This window comes from Phalaenopsis equestris, unplaced genomic scaffold, assembly GCF_001263595.1.
Source record: "Phalaenopsis equestris unplaced genomic scaffold, ASM126359v1 Scaffold000633, whole genome shotgun sequence".
Taxonomy (NCBI): Eukaryota; Viridiplantae; Streptophyta; class Magnoliopsida; order Asparagales; family Orchidaceae; genus Phalaenopsis; species Phalaenopsis equestris.
The window spans coordinates 33,795-56,401 of record NW_018165073.1 but is presented as its reverse complement, the minus strand read 5'-3'; the positions used below and the strand labels follow the sequence as shown (position 1 = coordinate 56,401).

Genomic DNA, 22,607 nt, shown 5'->3' with positions numbered 1-22,607 from the left:
TTGAAAGGGAGATTCTCACAAAGTAAATTACTTCTAAGGTTCAAATTGCAAATTTATTTATGCCATATTTTGCATATTAAAAATTTAAAATATTCTAATTTAAAAAATTCGACAAGGTTAGATATACTTGAAAGGAAAAAATTCATGAAGGGAATCACATATAAGGTGTCATTTGAGTATCTAGAGTTAAATGGTCAGGTACAATCATGACTGTGAAGGAAACTAGAGATTTTATTGAATATGGTTTGTTGTGAAAGTTCAGAGTTTGTCGTTTATTTGTGCTGGAAACCTTTTATGTACTACTTGAGTTGTGAAGAGTAAATAATAAATTTTTATTTAGATACAATTGAAAGGGAGATTCTCACAAAGTAAATTACTTCTAAGGTGCCACTTGAGCATCTGGGGCTATTATCAGGTGCATTCTTTTTTTTTTCCCACACATACACACCCAAACACATACACCTCACATATGCAATGCCTTGAACCCAGTATCTATTGATCGAAGGACAGCGCTCTCAACCACTAAGGCCAATGCGACTTGCATAAACTGTCATGTACATTCTTGATTGCCAATGAAATTTTAAATTTTATTGAATATGGCTTTTTATGAAAATTTGAAATCTGTCCTTTATATGCAGGAGACACTAGTGTTATCTTTTCTTTTTAAAATCATGGTTTCACGTAACATGTGATAATACTTAATTTTGGATAGGGTAGCTTTTTTTTTTTTTTTAAATTAAGGGAAATGAATGGGGAAGCCCCGCCCGAAAGTGCTTTTGGTTAAGATAAATAAAACATTCATCAAAGGAATTCATATGTAAATAGCTAACATTGCTGCGCTTGTACAAATGGAAACAAAGTTTAATAGCTAACATTGCTGCGCTTGTACAAATGGAAACAAAGTTTAGTTCTAGATTGAGCTAGTTTATATTTAATGCTAGTAAATTTGGGAGACCATCTTAATTCAAATTCTTCTTGCAAGATCTTGTTGCTACATTTCTCGTAATTAACTTTCTAGCTTTATCTCCCCTGCTGCTTCCAACAATCAACATTCGATCTGCATTGCTCCACATGCCCAGATGTCCGCCTCTTTCATTGTGTGGATTCGATGGTAGATTTGCACCCGTTTTTCCTTATTTTGAAAATTAATTTCTTCCATATATATTGCAGAAATTATATACAGCCATTGCCATTGATTTTGAAAGAAGGAATAGTCTGTGTAATTTAATTAGTTCATATTGTATAACCTTTCACTATTTCGGATCTGTGTATTAATATCCTATAATTCAACAAGAAATGCAAGAGAATATATTTTATCCCAAATTACCTTTTTTTCATGGAGGCTGAGTGATCTTCTGAGTGATTGTCCGAAGTTTGGTTTGTGGCATGCCATGAAGTGTTGATGATTGAGGAGCTTTCATGACCTTCATGAGCGCTTGCCATGAATTTACTTTTTATGCCATATATGAAGGTCAATACTTCCGAATCACTCAACAAGCTTAATGAAATTAATTGTGTGTGATTCAATCATTCTTAATTGTGATGAGACATGGGAAATCCAGATATCTGACAGGAACTATAATATGACTCTTTGATTATGTATGAAATTATAATTCTTAGAAACTTGAGAAACTCGAGTATTTTATTGTCATTGTTTGACTTATTAATTTTATGGAACTAAATATTGCATGAACCCACCTCTTCTATGAAATTACAATGAAAATCTAACTCGTCTAAGAAATATATTCTGATCTAGAAAATATAGCCCAATATTTTGATATTAGATTTAAAATTAGAAATGTTCAACAATGGAACAACACTTTATTGAATATAACTTTTTAATTGAATATTGGCAGGAAATGAATTTGTTCTATGAATCTAAATGGAGTTGTTCAGGTGATGAATGAAAGCATAAAAAATATTGGCTACAAACAGGTAATTGATTTCTTTAAAGTCTCAACTCCAATCTAGACGAAGTTTGGGGTTTGGCTAAAAAAGGGGGTATTTGATTATTCTGAAGGAAATCTTCCATACGGTTTAAAATTCCTTTGCTGAAGTAAGGAGAGCATGAAGGAGAAGATAGGTAATGATGAGCCAAATACTCAACTCCTTAGGCAACTAAAGCTTGACACTTGCTGTCTCCACGATAGTTCTACAGTAATGGCTGTCTATAGGAAGAATGGAGGTCGAAGCTCTTATGCTAAAGAAAAAGGTATGGTGTGAGCAATGTCACAACCTTACCACTCGTGATTAGGACTGGGAGATGTATGTATATAAAACTGGAAAATTAGAAGTTTAAAATCTAAAGGACAAATCAGACATCTTATATTGTGGAGGCAATCCAACCAAGTTTCTTATTTTGACATCTGAATAAATGGAGGCACATGCTTACTACTAAATCAATCACAGAGAAAATATGAATGTGAGACTTAAAAAGAAAATAAGTCTATAGTTGTTTTGGCTCAACAGAGTATTTCAAATTATTTATTACTCCAAACAATTGAAACACATCGGATTATTTATGATGGGATATCAGATCATATGACTAGATTACTGCAACCATTTTACTCCGCACTAAAATTGTTCACTCAGTTGATATTTGGGTGGATAATGTAAGAAATATACAGCTGCTGGCCGAACAATATTTCATGTATTATATTTACTATTGAAGGATATTTTTTGTGCTTATGTTAACATATAATTTACTATCTTTTAAAGTTGACAAAAGATGTTACAGTCATCTGTTTTTCTTCTCATCGTAATTTTTTATACCAAACTTTAGGTAAGATGATAGGTAGTGCTGATAAAACTAATGTTTTATACTACCTTGTTACCAACGAACTGCCATGCTCTCTTCATAATAGTGTAGATTACTCCATCTCTTCAAATTCTAATATTATTTTGATGACAAGCGTTTGGGACATTCTTATTTTTCTAATCTCGAAGTCTCGCTTCCAAACTTATTTTTCAACAAAGATAATATTTCCTGCAAGTATGAAATATACATCATTTTGAAACAAGCCTCAGTTAACATTCACTGAGCCAGACAAATCATCCTAAGTTTTCCATTTTCATGGTGACTTTAATGGACCCGTTGGCATTGATAGATTAATAGGAACTCATACAAGGATATGTTGGGTATACCACTTGAAAGAAGAATCTGAAGCTTATTTCTTCTTTTTCTGCTTATAAAGTGTATGTTGCAAAGAGGTGAATGTGTGCGTTTATTTTTGTTTTTTTGGTTGTATTTTGGTTTTGCATTTAACATCTATCTTGAACATTGCAAATCAAAATGAACTTGATCACATAGTTATGTGATGACAACAACTTAAGCGGTCTTAAACTGTTAAGATGAATGACTTGCTTCATACTTTATTCTCACGCTCTTACATAACTTTATCTAATTTTGTGCCAAAATCATATTTATACTTGATGTGTTAGATAAAAGACTGCAGAACCCGTTACAATGGCGATGCAGACCAGCAACAACGCAGAAAAAAGTTTTCATTTCCGGCCAGACTTATTTGTGCAGATTGTTATGAGGTAGTGACTGATATTTCTTACTGTACCATCCAGGGATTTTTTTTTTAAATATTTTTAAAGGAAAATAGAATTTTATTAATCTGTCAAAATGTACAGTAGTATATGGTAGATCCAAGCTAAACCCAAATTATATTGTGTCCGCCCCATAAATAACAAAAGCAATACATCTATTATTATAATCAAGTAATCCAAAAAGTGAAGCAAAATGAAAGGAAAGAGAACTGTTAAAATATTGAAATTGCAGCAGAATACACGTCACAGAGATTAAAGTGGAGCATAACAGTGAACGACACATCAAAATGAATAGGACAATTAACATTGAAAAAATTCTGCACCAGTTGGAAACAAGCAGAAAATACTAATTTTATTTCAAGAGAGTCCACACAGGCTGAACCAGAAAACGCTACCGCGACACCCACACCCACACCCACACCCACACCCACACCAGCACCCCACCCCTCTCCCATGCGTGCTGAAAACTGTTTGAGTGCCTTTTCCATTTCCCTTGACAGCCATTAGAGAAAGGTTACACTGGCAAAGGATATACAGAATTGCTATAAGCTAGGTGCCGAGATAAGGAGCTTATCTGATTCATTTGAAGAAATTTTATTTCTATCCATGTTGTGCAAGTTCACACTTATCACAGACAAATAACAAGCTCACAGCTTTAAGGAAAATACAGCCCAGCCAATAAAAATCGGAATAAGCTGAAACAAATTGATCATAAGTAGGAATTTAAATGTATAACCACATTTAAAGGCATAGAAAATAGCTTTGAATTGAGATTATACATTCAAAGACCCAAATATCATCCAGGGATTGTTTGATTCTAGACAGTTGAATAAGTCTTGCCTGTCTTTTCTTGTTGACTTTCAATTTTTAGTTGGAATTTGAGACATTCTTAAAAAATTAAAATCCTTGATCTACAATTTCGTTGAGTAAATCTGGTGGACTGCTATAGAAGATACATTCTGTCAAAGCTTTAAATATTTTTCATTTAATAGTTTTTGTATGGGTTTTGTGATTAGTTGTCAAACCTAATGTCAACCCCAATCTTTGTCATATGGGCTTTCGGGCCAATAATAATCAGATTTTTTTTTTCATGCTCTAAATAACTGTCATTTTAAACATGAAATCGCTATTAATATGGTTGCACTGATCTTCATAAAGTACTTGTTTTTAGCTTCCAGATTGTAGCTTTAGCTGTGTCTTAATTGCAGAAGGTCTTCTGGTATTGGAAATATATTCTCATTCCTATCATGTTTTGATGACAGACTCACTTGGACGAGTATCTGAGTGATGACGCCCCATTTGATATATGCAGTTGTCAGGCGAGTCTTTATGAAATTTGAATCTTAATGAAATGAAGGCACACGTGAGCAAATTTCTTGCTGTCATGCATTTGTTGCTCTTCTCATCAATAATTTGGACGATTAAATATTTCAGTTTGCTTTGCACTACTCATGGTCAACTGAAGCACGAGCAAGGAGAGCATTGGCCAACATATCTGCCTTGCTCCGGCCTGGAGGGTACTTTATTGGAACAATGCCTGATGCTAATGTTATTATTAAAAAGCTTAGAGATGGTACTTTCCTTTATTTTTACCTGATATTTCATGTTTGTTATTCAAAGTTGATGCAGTTGCTTCATTTCTTTTGGTGTTTAAATTTATTCTGGTTCTTCACGAGTTTCTTTTTCATCCCTTTTGTTAATTTAGTCAAGGAAAGGTTTGGTTTCAAGTCATATTTCGGCAGTCATTGTTAATTTCTGTGGAATTGCTGACATTTTCCATTGTTGAACTCGTGATTCTATAGGCGGTAGTACATTTTTGATATGCGGCATGGATGGATGAGACCGCATCATATCTAATATGTAATAAACAAAACTGGTCCTTTGTAATTAGATTTCTTAGAAGCATTTTATTCCCTTCCGTAATCATATCATACTGAACCCCCACTGTGAAAAATAATTTCATAAAACTTGTGATAAACAAAACTGGTCCTTTGTCATTTTGTTGTGTTTACCCCCCTAGTATCATGTGGATATTCTTAAGTACCCTGTTCTTGATGGACACTTTTTCAAGTAGTTATTATCTGGAATTTTTAACAAGCTTATACTTTATTATTGTACGTTAATCTACTGGTTCTTATTGTCATCTGTTAGATGTCTAGATCACAAGTGATATGAACTTTCTAATTTGTCAATATAGAAGTAAAAGAGGGTTGGAAAGTTAACTCATCAACATATATCAAATCAAATCTCAAGGAAGTATAGGAAAATTCTTCACACATCCAAAACACAAGTGTATGACATCACTTAGTTACTACACAAGATTGAAGAAAATATAAAAAAAATTCATTGAAGTCATAAAATCAAATGTACACAAATAAAGAACACCCAAACTAGAGTTTCTCTCTTTGAATTGCACAACGACCTTCCTTTTACAGTGAATGCTCTCCTTAGTTTTGATTTTGTCACGTACATGCAACAAAAGTTACTACACATGATTGAAGAAAATATAAAAAAAATTCATTGAAATCATAAAATCAAATGTACATAAATAAAGAACACCCAAACTAGAGTTTCTCTCTTTGAACTGTACAACGATCTTCCTTTTACAGTGAATGCTCTCCTTAGCTTTGATTTCTCACGTACATGCAAAGTTTCCCTAATCTCACTCAAGGATAGTACACACTCACTCACACTCCCTAAGCAAATGACGTGACCAAATATGGAAGGTAAATGAGGGAGTTCTTGCACTTTATTTTCTCTCTTGAGTGTTGCTCTCTTTTTCTCTTGATGTTGCTATATATTTCTCATTTTCTATCGTCTAAATGACATCTACCCTTTCAGTTTAAGCCATCAAACACAAATTAACTCCAATGAAGTGCCACAAATTGTAATCCCGCGGATCCGGGTTCTGGAGTTGGGTGCCCGGCGCTAGGTTTGGGCACTTGGGCGCTTGCAGTGGCGCTCACTTTCCATCTTCTTTGTATTTTACTGAATTTTGGGCTGGTTCAAGTGTTGTGGTGCCAGGCTTGGGAGCCTAGGCGCCAACCCAAGACTTAGCATCCATTTTTGTTTTATATGCTCCCCCATATTGCCTTCGTACATGTACACTACATATACCACCACAAATACCATAGAAAAACATCAAAATGATACAAATAAATGTCCAAATAACATATAAATATTACAAACATTTGATACCTATCAAATACTCTCAAACTTAAATATTACTCGCTCTCAAGTAATTTCGAATCTAGAATTTGAATTTGGGAAAGATTTTGGACTATGAATTTTATTGCTTTCTAATAATTTAGTTACTATATAAATCAAAGTGTGCAAGTCTCTCTTTTTGGTAGAATTTTTTGAGCAACTTTTTAATATCCCAATCTAACTAATACTAATACTAGATCTATATAATCTATCTTAAATTAATTATGTGAGGTATGACTATCATGAAATTAATACTTCAAACATAAAATATGGTTAGCTACGAACTTAAACAATGTTAATTACGTTACTATCTTTTTGAATACAAAATTTTAGGGATATTAGTGAAGTTTTTGATCTATTGACTTATTAGAAAGATTTATTAGTACGAATTTTTAAATTGAGCATAACCTCAATCTTCTCTTCATAGGTTCTTGAAATTTTTTTTTTGTATGCATGAACCTTTTTTATTTTTATTTTTATTCTTCTTTTCATTGAGGATTACTGTATTTAGTTAAGCTCATTTTTATTAATTTTGGATACAAACCCCATCTAAAGTAAAAAATTTATTTTTTCCTAACTTTCCTAAATGTTTGAATTTCAAAAGAGACTATCTAAGAATCTAGTTATTTAAGTGAATATTGACTAATAGATTATGTATTACAATAGTTATAAATCAAGTATTAGTGAGTTACTAAGCCTATTTATCACCTTCAGAACTTCCACATTACTTTAATTTAAATTCTTTACTTATTAGTAAAATTTACCTCTATACTTGTCTTCTTATATCCTTTTATTTGTATAAATTTTAAAGTTATTTTTCTTCAACTTAAAGGGCAATACTTATAAATATTACTTTCCCTCAAACTTATTCTACACAACATATAGGGCTGTAAATCAACCAATGCACTCAATGAACAACTCGAACTCAACTCGATTACGGCTCAATCTTGTTTGTTTAAATTAGTAAATAAAAAGTTTGAATATTTTATAAAAGCTAGAAGATTAAATAAACTAAGTATGTATATAGTCGAACTTAATCATTTATATTCACATATAAACTAGTTTATTATCAACAAGTAACTTGTTAAATATTTGATATGAATCTCGATGCTTGCTTGTTTCATATATAAGATATATTATTTAAATTAAATTTGATTAACTAGATTTTATTTAATTATATATTTAATATTAATATATTATTATTTCATCTGATGAGATGTTCTGCGTAATGAGTTATTACATATTATAAGCTCTTTTGAATTTTTTTGCTCTTGTTTCTATGTTTCTTTTCTATCTTTGAATGTATTTTTGTGAGAAACTATTTATTATATAATTAGATGAGATCATATTTCTTAGTTCATTTATTTATCTGATTTATTAAATTGTTCATTTATTTAGATTTGTAAAATTATTTATTGACTTTTTTGAATTTTTAGCTCGTTTAAATACTCATTCACTTGTCATAAACAAATTAAAGACAAATTAGGTTCAAGTATTGAAAAATTTAAACAAGTTGAGCTTGAACAATATGTGAAAGCTCGTCACAAGCTCAAGTCGAGCATGCACAACTTATAATTGTATCTAGGAAAGTCCAATACACAGTATATTCAACTCGATTGCAAACTTGTGGCTACACATGCAAATAACAACATCACAAAAATAATTTAGCGGCAAGAAATCACATGAAAATTAGAGAAACAAGTAAAGCATATCACAGGTGAACACATACTATAACATATAAAAGAATACATAATAGTAACAAAACATGAACAGTTACATCTAATCCAAAACTTGACTAAGCGGTGACATGATAAAAAATTAGAATCACAAGCAATTCAAACGTATTGTCCTCATAATCATTGTGCTCCTCAAAAAGAGTAAGAGGTAGATGACTCTAGAGATACAAACTAGTAAAAACATACACATGCACACAATAAAGTAAGGGAAGATACATTGGGTTTTCTCCCAATAAGCGCTTAGTTTTATGTCCTCATTTTGAAAAAAATACACACATATATCATAAAACGAACCAAAGCAAAACATGCAATCACACCACAGGATGATGTTTGAATTGCCTCTAAAATAGTGCTTGGTTTACTGTTCTCAACCATACAATACCAGATTATGATAAGCTTTTTCTTTACGATCAAATTGCCTTTTCAATAGTCCACTATCAAACTCTCAATGTTTTTGCTATTTTGGAGAATTACATATATCGTTTTTATTTGATCCCACTTTATGTTTTTTTGTGAAATAGACTTAAATCTCTTAATCTCGTAATCTCTTTCTTGTTTAATATCTCTCGCAACTTCTCTAATTCAAATCTGCAACACTCTTTAGGGGGATAAATAGGGCTAGTAATTGAATTATAGCTTTGAAAAATTAATTTTGATCATAAGCTCTAATAGTTAATCCTTTTTTTTGCAAGTTAATATTTGTCTGTCAGTTGCAAGAAATGGTTTTCCAATAATAATTGGGATCTCTGCATCTTCTACTTTATCCAATACAATGAAATCAGTTAGGAAGATGAACTTATCTACCTGCTCGAGGACATCTTCTATAACCCATCTAAGATGAACAAAAAATGATCAACTAATTGAAGGGTTATAGTTTTAGGTTCAATCTCTCCAAAACTTAGTTTCCTAAAAGGTTGATAAGGGCATGAGGTTGATATTAGCTCCTAAGTCATATAAAGATTGTTCATATCCCCTATTGTGCAAGGAATGGCAAATCTATATGAATATTTTAACTTTTGGGAGTTTTTTCTAGATAATTACAATGAAATTTTTACTTAGGGTTTAAATTTTCCTAGCTTACATTTTTTATTTAAAATATCTTTTAAGAATCTAATTTAGATAAGTATCTGTTCAAGAGCTTCAACAAATGAGTTGTTAATGATAAGCTTCTTAAACACTTCTAAAGAACTAGAAAATTGTTAGTCGAGTTTATGTTTTAGAATTCTCTGGGAAAAAGGTGGCGATGGTTTCTCCTGTTCTCCACTAAAAGGTGATGGTTTCTTTTCTAAGTCAGATAGATTTTTTACTAAATCTCGGATCCTTATATGCTATGGTCTTACCTAACAATCTTCTCTAACTCCTTCCCATTTCCAAGTCTAATAGCATATTGCTTCACTTTTTTGTTCTTTGGATTCACCACTGTGTTATTTGGTAATAGCTTTTGGGATCTCTGTCTCAATCAGTTAGCTAATTATCCTAATTGTGGTTCAATATTTCTTATGACTGCAATATGACTCGATATCTGATTCCCCATATTTACTATCAATTCTTTCAAATATAGTTTTTTCTCTAAAATGGGGATTAGAAATTAATCCAGGTGGATAAGACAATCTTTAGTTACGAATGCCATGATTATTCTAATATCTTATAGGATTGGGTTGGTTACTACCCTACTGCAAGCTTTGTATTTTCTGATTATTGCTCCAACTAGAATTGGGATGATTCCTCCATCCAAGATTATTTGTTGAAGTAGGGGTTGTTGGCTCTATTGGTTATAACATTTATAAACTCCACCGAAACACCACTAAGTTCTACTCGCCGTTCATAAGCATTCTTATCGACTACAAAAGATCCTAGTGCAAAATTTAAGCATAAAATATCTAGTTTCCTCAAAATAACAGCTACTTGTAAAGTTAGGATAGTTAAAACACCCATGTCATGAATACTAGCTACTTTCTTAAGATTCATCATCTCAGTAGGCCATTCAAATTTATTGGTAGCAATCTCTTCAATTAATAAATATGTCTCATGAAATGGTTTGGACATAAAGGACCTCAGAACTATAACATCTATAATTGACTTTAACGATCTTGCCAGTCCTATGTAAATATTTTGAATAATAAACCAATCAGGTAGAGCGCGGTTTCGACACTTCCTAAGCAGTTCTTTAAATCTCTTGTAAGCATCATAAATTGACTCTCATATAGCTAGATAAAGAATGTGATGTATTTGACCAAGAATTTTTTCGGCTATGTCACTCCATATAGTGATCAATCCTGGTGTTAAGGAGTTTAGCCACATCTTTGCCTTATCCCTAAGTGAGAAAAGAAATTGTCTTATTCTAATGACATCGTTAGAAATATCATTACATTTGAAAGTAACACATAATTCTAAGAAACTAGTAAAGTGAAGGTTTGGATTTTTTGTGGGTGCTCCATCAAACTGGTTATTTTGAATCATTTGGATAATATCAAGTTTAAGTTTCATAGAAGTAGCTTCTATAGTTGGATTATTAATACTCAAGTCGATTTTCTTTAACGAGTTGTAAGAGGTTTAAGATGTTCTCGGGGATTTGCCATTGCTAAGTGTTTCTTTTTGAGTATTATAATTTTTCAAAATTTTTTGGATGTTTTTTCAATTTTTGGGTTAAAAGACACTAATTCTATTGTTTTGGTTATACACATGCAAATCTAAAATTGACAAGTGTGTGACTCTAAATCTAGCAGATAAGACAAGTTAGAAAACAAAAGTTACTCAAATAAAAACCAAGCAATTTTTGGTGCTGAATACTAAAAGAAAACATAACTCAATATTTTTGGAATTTTCAACTATGTAAATAACAGCTAATGAAATATGCACAACACAATATACTGGAAAAAAATAATAATACAAATTTCATACCTAAACATCAAGTGTTTTAACTTATATTCTTCTAAATTAGAAGATTCAATGTCATTTTTTGGCAACATCATAAAAAATTTGATGCCCGAAACTACTGTGAAGCAGACAACAATCATAAGTATACTTGTCGCTCAAGTAATTTACATATATGATTCCGTGTATCGATCTCACAAGGAACTTGTTAAATTTTCTAATTAGTTGAAGTTCTAGTTTACTAAACTTGAAAGTCTTAGCCCGAAGTGTTGAAATTTTTTGATTTTATAAGGTTTTTCATTAATAATAATTAAAACTAGCTTTTTTTTTTGAGTTTTTTTGATTATATGAAAATATAATACTTTTGTGAATTAGATCATGTGAATCCTTTATATTCTTCTAAAGAGTTCCCTATATTATTGCTGACAACTTGATTCAAATCTTTCTTAGCTTCCGTCTAGGTTCTAAGAAGCATTGAAAACTCGTATTACAGTTAATAGGATTTAACCATGTAAAGTTTCTCAGGAATCCTCTGGTCTCCTATTTATGTTATATTAGATTTTGAGAATAGAGCTTAATTTCATTGATAGGTAAAGATGTGAAAATACATATTACAAGACCTAAATAAAAGGAAAGACATAAATTCAGAAATTGACCAACTAGAAAATGCATAATGATGGAAACGAAAGATAAAGCAATAAAAGCTAATAATAAGTGCAACAATAATTATCTTAATAATTAGACTAATAATTCTAATACTCCCCCCAAGTTGGAGCATACTCATGTTGAACATGAATTTGAAGTCATCAAATAATGATCGAGAAAGATTCTTTGCAAGGATATTTGTTAATTGGCCATTGGATGAGAGAAATGAAATACAAATCTCTTCTAAATTGAGTTTCTCTTTAATGAAGTGCTGGTCAATCTCTACATGCTTGTTCAATTATGCTAGACTGGATTATGAGCATTCTTAATGACAACTTTATTATTATAGAACAACTAGAGAGGAGCATAGACTGACATACGCAATTCGTGGAAAATAATGCGTAACAAGAGAGCTCTCAAATACTTAATGACATCGAGTGAAACTTGGCTTCAGCACTGCTTCAGGCCACAATCGACTATTTTTTGTTTTCCCACATGCCAATATTTCTCCACACGAATGAGCAATATCTTGAGGTGGATCACCGATCATGGACGGACCTGGCCTGCTCTGTGTGTGTATGAACAACAATAGGACGAGAGGTGTGGCTTGAGAAAAACAAACTTGAGCCCAGTGTGTCTTTTAAGCACTAAATGTTCTTGTAAACAACTCGGATGATGCTCATAAGAATAATGCATGAATTGACTCACAATACCTACTGCGTGACCAATGTCAGGGCGAGTATGAGCGAGATAAGTAAGTTTCCCATAAGCCGTTGGCTGTGAGTTTTGTTCACCAGAACCTCATTGGGAACATCAACTAATTTCTCTTTGGGAACCAGTGGGACAACCACTGGTTTGCATAGGAGAATGTTATTCTCAGTAAATGGATTAAATACATATTTGAGTTGCGACAGACAAATGCCTCGAGCTTAAGAAGTATCAGAGCGATCGCAAGTCTTTCATTTTAAATGAAGCAACAATAATGCTTTTAAGAGATTCAAATGTGAGTGTAACATTGTCGATATAGATGATAAGGATAACAATTTGGTCATTGAAGGAATGTCGAAAAAAGAGAGCATGATTTGATTGTGCTTGAGAAAAATCATGACTCGTTACCATCTTTGTGAACTTGTCGAACCAAACACTTGAGGATTGCTTCAGTCCGTAGAGGGAAAGTGATATATTTGTTTCATGGAATAAAGAGAGCTTGCCTGGTTACATACCTTAATAGGAGAACTCACCTCATTCGGAGTGGGGTAGTTCTGGGAATGTTGCTCGGAGTGGATTTCAGGTCGTGTAAGGAAGTAGCGGGCTCCAGAGTAGGGACATCAGTACAAGTGCGTCGAGTATAGATATGGAGGATAAGAGGAGGTTCTTGTTGTATGGTAGGTGACAGATCCAAAGGGACATAATGCTCCTTGGATATAGTGGTTAGAGAAATATCCATAGGGGTCAGACAAAATCAAGCTTCCCTTAATTGAGGCAGTGACAGAGAAGTAAGGAATACTCTTAAAGAATGAGACACTGACACTCACATAGAGTTTATTTATGGTAGGATCAAGACATCGATATTCTTTTTGAGTGGTAGAATATTTGAGGAAGACACATTTTATAGACTTGAGATCGAGTTTACTGCGATTAGCGACACTGTTCAGAAAAAAGGGTGTGCATCCTAAAATTTTGGGTTCAAGAGTGGCGAAGAACCGATTGGTAGAAAAACAGAACCTTAAGATAGCTAAAAGAGTTTTGAAGTTATCAATTTTTGTGGTGATTCTATAGATGAGATAGGTGACAGTAAACACTACATAGTTCTAAAATCTTTTCTGGACATTAGATTGAAACATAATGGAGCGAGCCACTTAGAGAAGGTGTTGATTATTTACTCTCGGCTACCCTATTTTGTTGAGTGCTCGTACACGAGCTATGATGAAAGATGTCCTTACTGAGAATTCACTTAAAATAGAGTTAAAAAATTCACGACCATTTTCGGTTTGAAAGACTTGAATTGACATTTCAAATTTGGTATGAATGAGTGAAAGTTTTTGAAGATAACATCAACTTTAGATTTTTCTTTTAAGATATAGACCTACGTCATTCGAGTGTGATCATCAATTAGGACAATGAACTATCTTTTATTAGTGTAGCTGGGAGTGCGAGAGGGTCTCCATAAGTCATTGTGAATAAGTGAAAAAAGGGCGGATGACGTGTAAGAGTGGGGTGAATATGGAACACCATTATGTTTAGCTAATTGACAAATCTCGCATTTGAAGTTAGCAATATTTTTTTTTATAAACATCGACGGATACAATTGTTTTAAATATTGAAAATTTGGATGACCCAAATGATAATGCAACAACATAATAAGACATTCAGAGGATTGTGATTGACTGCAACAAATTGGAGAAGTGTCCTGGTTCTTTGTGCCTTTATCTTGAAAGAAGTAGAGCCTAACTGCTTGCTTAGCGATTCCAATAATCCTACCCGAATGACGATTCTAAAAGACACAAACATCAGGAAAAAAATGAGCAATGTAATCCATATCATGGATCAGCTTACTAACTGATAACATGTTACATTTCAACAGGGGAACATGTAACACAGATTCCAGGATTAGATTGGTTATTAATACAATCGACCATTTACCAACAATAGAGTCACAGAAGCCGTAAACAATTTTAACTGTATCTTTTCCAGATCATGGATAATATATCGAAAAAACTTGAGGGCATCCATTCATGTGGTCTGTGGCATCTGAATCATTAATTCTTAGACTGGAAGAGACAAAAGGAGTGCCATATGAATGATACCTTGTGGATATGGGAGATTGATGGACCGGAAGAGAGCTTGCTGGATCCAGGCAATTCAATTATTTGCTCCATCTGACTCTTAAGCGAGTCAGATGATTCAGGAGTGTTCCGAGTGGAAGCAGGTTGTACTGTAGCGGATTTAGATGTCGTAGTGAGACCCTTAACAAAGGAGGATTTGACTGATGGTTTGTATGTTGGTTTTCCATAGAGTTTTCACCATTTGTCCCGAATATGGTTGTGCTTGCGACAATAATTACATGTGGAGCTAGTGGTTTGAGATGAACTAAACAAGTGTTGAGTATTTTTAAGGACCAAGGCTGATGATTCGACCGAAGTGGAAGTGCCGAACATGACAAGCCTCCGACTCTCTTCACGTCGAAACTCTGTGAATGCAGTGCGAGTTGAAGGAAGTGGATCACGACCAAGGATACAACCCCAGATTTTATCTTGGTCTTTGTTAAGTCCTGCAAGTAACTGAAACATGCTATCTTTCTCTAGAATCTTCTGAAAGAGAGAAACGTCCGGTGGAGATTTCCACATGTAATCATAGGAGAGATCACATTTCATCCATAAAACCACCAAATCATTATAGTACCGGGTCACTATCCACGGTCCCTGTTTTACCTTGCGAATTTTCTTAGATACCTCATAAAGTTGGTTGGAGTTCCTTACATCTGAGTTGATATGCCGAACTGTAGTCCAAAGGGCACTTGCAAAAGGAAGAAGTATATATGAACTGTCAATCATTGTCTCTATGGAGTTAATCAGCCACGACATGATCATGAAATTCTTCACTTCCCACGTTTCATATGTTGGGTCAGTTTTAGGAGGTTTACGAATTATTTCCGTGAGATAGCTGAATTTCCCACGTCCCTTGACGAACAAAGACATGGCTTGAGACCATTAGAGATAATTTTATCAGTTCAATTTATGGGTGGCGATTAGGAAGTTCAATAGGTTTTCCGGTCCTCCGTTCTGCTGAGTGATTGAGATCGACACAATATGGAGAAGGCTCGGTGGTGGAAGAGTCCGCCTTGATTCCAACAGAGCCAAATGTGATGTTGGGTTGTTGAGGCATTGGAAGATCTTGGAGGTTGGACAGAAGAAAACCCGACGGCTGGACATGTCTCTAAAAGCATCAATTTGGAAGGACATACCAACGGGAGAAAAATTAGGGTGGCTTAAAGGTTCTTCGATGGTTGGAAACACCCGCTAGCTAGCCCAGCGATACTCTGCAGAGACCGGCGGCTGGAGGCCTGTGGCGACAGAGGACGACATTGCTTGTAAAGGGGTTGGCGACAGAGTCTGGTGTTGAGTCTAGCGACAGAAAGAAAAAAAAGGGAGCGCCTAAGTTGGTCGGCAATAGAAGCCCTAAAAGGAAGGACCTACAGGTGACCGACGGTTAGGGTGGAGGATCTAGGGTTAGAACCATGGCTCAGATACCATGTTAGATTTTGAGAATAGAACTTACTATATAAATACATATTACAAAGACCCAAATAAAAGGAAAGATAAATTATGACCGACGGTTAGGGTGGAGGATCTAGGGTTAGAATCATGGCTCAGATGCCATGTTAGATTTTGAGAATAGAACTTACTGTATAAATACATAGTACAAAGACCCAAATAAAAGGAAAGATAAATTCAAAAATAGACTAATCAAGAAATGCATAAATATGAAGACGAAACATAAAGGAAGCAAATAAAAGCTAATAATATCTGCAGAAGTAATTACCTATTAATTAGGCTTATAATTCTAATATGTTGTAATCCTCTACTGGTAATATGTCTATTCCACTATATTACTGTATGTTAATCTACTCGTTTTTCTAGTCAACGTTTTGATGTCCTAGATTATAAATAATGTTTACTTATTAAATGATCAGTTTAGATGTAATTAAGGGTTGGAAAGTTAACACATCATCATACATCAAATCAAATTTCAGAGAAGTCTAGTGAAATTCTTATGAGAAAATATAGTTCATTACACGTCCAAAACACGAGTTTGAAATCACTCGGTTACCACACATGGTTGAAGAAAACCATGGAAAATTTATTGAATCATAAAATCAAATGCACACAAGTGAAGAACACCCAAACTAGAGTTGCATCTCTTTGAATTACACAACAATCTTTCTCTTACGCTGAATGCTCTCCTTGGTTTTATCTCCCACGCACAAGCAACACAGAGTCCCATTAATCTCACTACTGAAGTATAGTACAAACTCTCTCACACTCCCGAAGCAAAAGACATGATAAAATATGAAAGTTAATTGATGGAGTTCTACTTGATATTTTCCCTTGTGTGGTGCTCTCCTTTTTCTCCTCTTGATGTCGTTATCTGTTATATACTTCTCTTCATGTTCTATCGTCTATATAACGTCTTTACCTTTGGTTTAAGCCACCGAACCTGAAATGATGCCAATGAAATGCCACGAACTGTGATCCCACGTACCCGGGCGCCTGAACACAGGGCTTGGGAATTAGGTTTGGGAGCCTGTGTGCTTGACAGTGGCACCCACTTTCCATTTTCTTTATTTTTTGGCAAATTTTGGGCTTGTTCAAGCGTTGGAGTGCCATGCTTGGGTGCCTGGGCCCCAATACAAAACTTGGCATTCATTTTTGCTCCATATTGTCTTCTTACCTGTACACTGCATATACCACCATAAATGCCATGGAGGAACATCAAAATTATATAAATAGAAGTAAAAATAACTTGGTACAAACATTCGATACTCATCACGCATCAATTTTAAATTTCACTTATTGCATTTTCTAGGAGCTTGTGCAAATTACTGTCATTTTTTTCAATGAGAAATCCACAACTGCTATGAAGATGGCTATGCCTGAACATACAGCATTGTATGCGATCATAAATTTAAATTGTCTCCTGTCATCCACAAATACCTTTTGGAACTTTGAACGCGAGGGTGGGATTATACTTTAAATTGCGATGTGAAATTCATTGGTTTGAATCACATCAATAGTCATTGTAAAAGGATTGCTGTGGCTGTATGTGCTATTATTTCCTTGGACTTATAGAATTGGCAGGGGCCATATGCATATGTTAAGGCTTTTATTTAAATTTTAAAAACATCAGTCTTGAAGATTGCTTTTCAACTGAAGCTCTGATCCAAAGCATTCTTGATGCCCAAGTAGATGTTGAGAAAAAAATCATTATGCCAAATGTATGCATTGAGTTTATGGTGAGCTTGAATTACCTTAAGCTATTTAAGCTTGCCGAACATTAACATTCCTTTAGAAAAGCTAGGCTAAGTTGAGCTTGATTGATCTTGGACATAAGTTATGATTTGCTTGATTATCTTATGGACATCGCTCTCTCTTCACATCTCCCTCTCCCATTATTTAAAGGGTAATTAAATTAATGAATGTTAATTGATTAACTAGCTAATATATAGTGAATCATCAATCAGTGAATTGGTGCTAATATTTGATTATTATTATTATAATTCTTGTGATAATTTTATGATTTGAGGTATAACTTCAAAAGCGTAACCTTAATCAATAATATTTACTCTTAATTAATCACTAAGTAATTAAATAGTTTCATGAATAAGGATTAGTAAAATAATTTTTTTTTTAATTTACCCATAATGCGGTATCATTAAGCCTCTGATTAATTAACATGTACTATGTATTTTTTTTTTCTATCGAAGTCATTGATTGATCCCTTACTAATTAGCCTAATTTGTTAATCAAAATGAATTAAGCCAATCATTTATCTAAAACCTTATACAGTAATTATTATCTAATTATTTATTTAGGAACCTGATTGCAAATTTAATTATCAATAACAAACAAAATTTATCCTTATAGCCTAATCGCTGGACAATTTTTAATGTAAAGAGTTTCTCATAGAATTTAGTATGACGAGGTTTTGCATGCCATTGGGTTGGCATTATAATTTGTTTTTTTATAGTGATATTTGCTATGAAGAGTAAAGTTCCCCATTCCAATCCAATGACAACTAGGGCTGTAAAAATAGCTCGTCGTTCGTGAATAGCTTTTGTTTGACTTGTTAAATAGTTCGTGTTCAATTCGTTTGTTAAACAAGGGAGCCAAACATGAAAATTATTTTTGAGCTCGATTTTTAGACACACAAACAAAATTTTGTTGTTCATGTTCAGCCCGTTTGGATCGAAATAATTAAGAAATTTAATAATAATAATTAAAAGTTAAAATAATGATATAGTTGATATGATATTTTGGTTTATAGAAATATAAAAAAATTAGATGTTAGTTATGTAAATACATAAGAATTGGGTGGTATTTATGTACATGCCCCTCACATTTTTCCCAAAAATCTTGCCTCGTCTGCACGAACGTGGTGATACATTTGTAAATGTATAAGAATTGGGTGGTATGTATTTAAATTCCCCTCATATTTCCCTAAAAGAATACGGCTCTGGTGGGCCTTGTCTGTTGCTATTCTATAGTCTGCACTCTGCAGAGGTCTTACACAGGTAATTACATAAAAATTTGGTGTTGTGCATTTAAATGCGCCTAAAAACTTGACCCTCCTAAATATTGAGCTGAATTCGAATATTAATCCAACATTGATCTATAAACAAAGGTAGGAAAATTAAATACTTTCAGCTTCACCGTGTGTAAGGAGAGATGTAATTCGTTCTACTGAAAATGTTTTAAAATATAAAAAAATAATTTCAAAATTTTAATTCGAGCTGAAATTTAAGCTGAACACAAGCCCAATTTGAACAAACTGGAGGGGAAAAAAAAATTAACGAGCCTATCAAAAAAAAAAAAAAAAGAAAAAAAACCAGCCAAAAAAAAAAAAAAAAGAAAAAAAAAAGAAAAAAAACAAGCTGAACACGAATAACTCTTGGGCTCCGCCCAAGTTCGGCTCGTTTACACCCAACTAAAGCTTCCTTGCCATGAACTCATTTTATACTTGTGCGATAGATTGCTTGAAGTTATCCTTTCTGCCAAATAGATTAGTGGATTCCTTAGATAATTATTTCTCCTAGCAAAGAGGTTTAATTCATATTAATTCTTAAGCTTTTACTCCTTTTCTAACTTGGTGATGTTACTTTATCCCATTTGTCGACTGATTAGCCCTGATATGGTAACAATATTTTCTGTTTTTGATTGTCTTTTTTTTTTCGTCATGAGCTCTGTGTACAACATATTGGAAATATGAATGTATTCGGTCTTACTTTTTTGTTTTATATGTACAGCTGAAGGATTGACATTTGGAAATAGTGTGTACTGGATTTCTTTTGATGAGGAATATGCTCAAAAGGTGCTTTTTTATTCTTTGAATGATGTTTTTTCCTGTAATTATCATACATCATCCATCGGTCTGGTGTCTGTTGATCTTATACATTTTCTTTAATCTTCCTTGCTTCAGAAGTTCAACTCTTCTAGCCCTTTCGGCATTCAATACAAGTTTCATTTGGAGGTAATTCAAATTAAAACATTACTTTAAACTGCATTGATTATTATGTAATGTCTTTTGTTATATGTAATTTGTCTTGTTGGCTTGCTTGCTTTCAAATACCTCATGTTCTTTTGTGTAGCAGAGAATTTTAATTATTTTTTTCCTTTATTCCAAGATCATGCTAGTCTCTGAGCTTTATATTGAATTCATATATTTCTTAGATAAGCTAATGTTTGCTGACAATCCGTCGTATTTTATGCAAAATTAATTTTTTATGGTGGTGCAGTGATAGAAGTATCTTTGGGTAATTAAATTATTAAAAGATGTGAACGCTTTAGATATCTCGGATTTTTTGTTCAAAGTGATGGTGATATTGATGGAGATGTTATTAGTAGAATTCAAGTTGGTTGGTTGAAGTGGAGGAATGCTTCGGGCCTATTGTGTGATAGAAAAGTACCGCTTAAACTGAAAGAACAATTTTTTAAGATGCTGGTGAGATCTGCAATGATCTATGACGCTGAATGTTGGCCTTTAAAAGAGAAGCATAAAACTATGTTAAGTGTTGCCGAGATTAGAATGATTGGGTTGATGAGTGGCTTTACACTTAAGAGACAAAATGAGAAATGAATATATCCGTGATAGGGTTAGTGTAGCTTCAGTGACGGACAAAAATTAGAGAGAGTCGTCTTTGATGGTTTGGTCACATTAAATGTCGACCATCTGATGATCCAATTAGAAGAGTAGATGTTTTAGATTCGACTTATTTTAAGAAAAACAAAGGTAGACCTAGGAAAACTTGAGCATATTGTATAAAAAACAATCTTAATTTTTTAGAATTAAATGAAAATATGACACTAAATAGGATGCAATGGAGAAAAAGGAATCTTGCAGCCGACCCCACTTAGTGAGATAAAGGTTTTGCTGTTTTTGTTGTTGTAGTTGTGCAGGCCAATCAAATTTTTTAACGTTTCTGTAACAGAGTTTTTATGAAAATTTCTAGTTTGTCTTTCTAACTCATGCTTCTGTAGGTAAGCACGATTAGGATTAAAATCTTTTTTGGGCTTGATTCCTTGAAATTATAGAACGTGCTGTAAAGTAATGATATCACCTTTGCTCATTTTGTGTGTGAAAATTAATCTATTACATTTGAATGAGGTTTGAGGGGGTCCGTGGATTTTAAAATTATTAACTACATTCAATGAAATGATGAATCCGGGTAATTTCACCCACATTTTACTATCATTTGCTCATACTATCCCTAGCAGCTCACATCTGCTGGAATGTCTCCTACTATCCCAGAACTATTCCCTGCAGGCAGTCAAGATTTCTCCATGTAAGCACCTTCCTCGGACATTTCCTGCAGTAGAAATCCCTCCTCTATTCTTCTCTACCGCCGGATCTCCTCCATGCAGCCGGAATTGCATGATGCAGGCCCTCCTCTGGCAGGAGCTCTCACTGCAGTCATTCTCTGTATTCCTCTGCATTCTGCTTCCCGCATACCTTTATTCCTCTGCTCCTACCCTCCCTGCAGCCAGCAGCCAACATGAGCATCATAAAAAATCACAGCTTGTCTTGAAGCAGCTACTTCAACGCCTGCTATTTTTCTCCTTTTCTGCAACAGCCGTACTTCTACCTGCATAGGCAACAATCAAATCCCCTCCTGCAACAAACAACCACCCTAAAGACACATTGGGTTTATAACCAAGTACCACATGAAGACGTCAAATTTTACTCTGAAGATTAATTTTGAACCATTCACTAAGGAATAACTTGAAATACTGAAACAACTCCTTAGAGGTAATTCAGATCAGCCCACCAACCTCGTGATACACTAAGATAATAAATCATTCTCCCATCTTGCCAGTAATGAGAGATTTAGAACTTGAATCATAGATTTAAGAGCCTCTGATCATATGACCGGAGAATCAATACTTTAGTCAACTATTAAGAGGCTTCTACATCTAGATTGGTCAGGCTTGTAGATGAATTACACTAAAAAATTGTTGGAAAATGAAATGTTAAGCTCTCTTAGGATATTACTCTTTCCTCTGTTTTATATATTCCACAGTTCGACTGTAATTTAATTTCAATCAGTAATATCTCTCATGATATGAAATGTATAATTAAATTCCTTGAACAGTTGTGAATTTCAGTGGTTGATTTGGGGAAGTTGATTGACAGTGATAAAATGCATCAAAGCTTATACTTGCTCAAGGAACGTCTCTCTATAAGCACACAAATGATTTCATCTCCATTTTAACCTCAAAATCTTGAGTCTGTTAAGTCTATATCTATTGAAAACAAGTCATGTTATGGCATTGCCGCCTTGGCGATTCTGATTTCAAAGGTTTGCTAAAATTATGA

The 22,607-nt window shown here is 33.7% G+C and overlaps 1 protein-coding gene across 1 annotated transcript in view; it reads left to right on the top strand.

The window, feature by feature from the left end:
* The first annotated feature begins 2,142 nt into the window (after positions 1-2,142).
* LOC110030031 (mRNA cap guanine-N7 methyltransferase 1) overlaps positions 2,143-22,607 on the top strand; it is a 41,080-nt gene continuing 20,615 nt past the window's right edge. The window contains exons 1-6 of the mRNA XM_020732568.1: positions 2,143-2,212; positions 3,442-3,543; positions 4,818-4,874; positions 4,990-5,128; positions 20,041-20,105; positions 20,214-20,264. Coding sequence (XP_020588227.1) covers positions 2,180-2,212; positions 3,442-3,543; positions 4,818-4,874; positions 4,990-5,128; positions 20,041-20,105; positions 20,214-20,264 — 447 coding nt within the window. The 5' untranslated portion in view covers positions 2,143-2,179. The remainder of the gene's footprint in view (positions 2,213-3,441; positions 3,544-4,817; positions 4,875-4,989; positions 5,129-20,040; positions 20,106-20,213; positions 20,265-22,607) is intronic.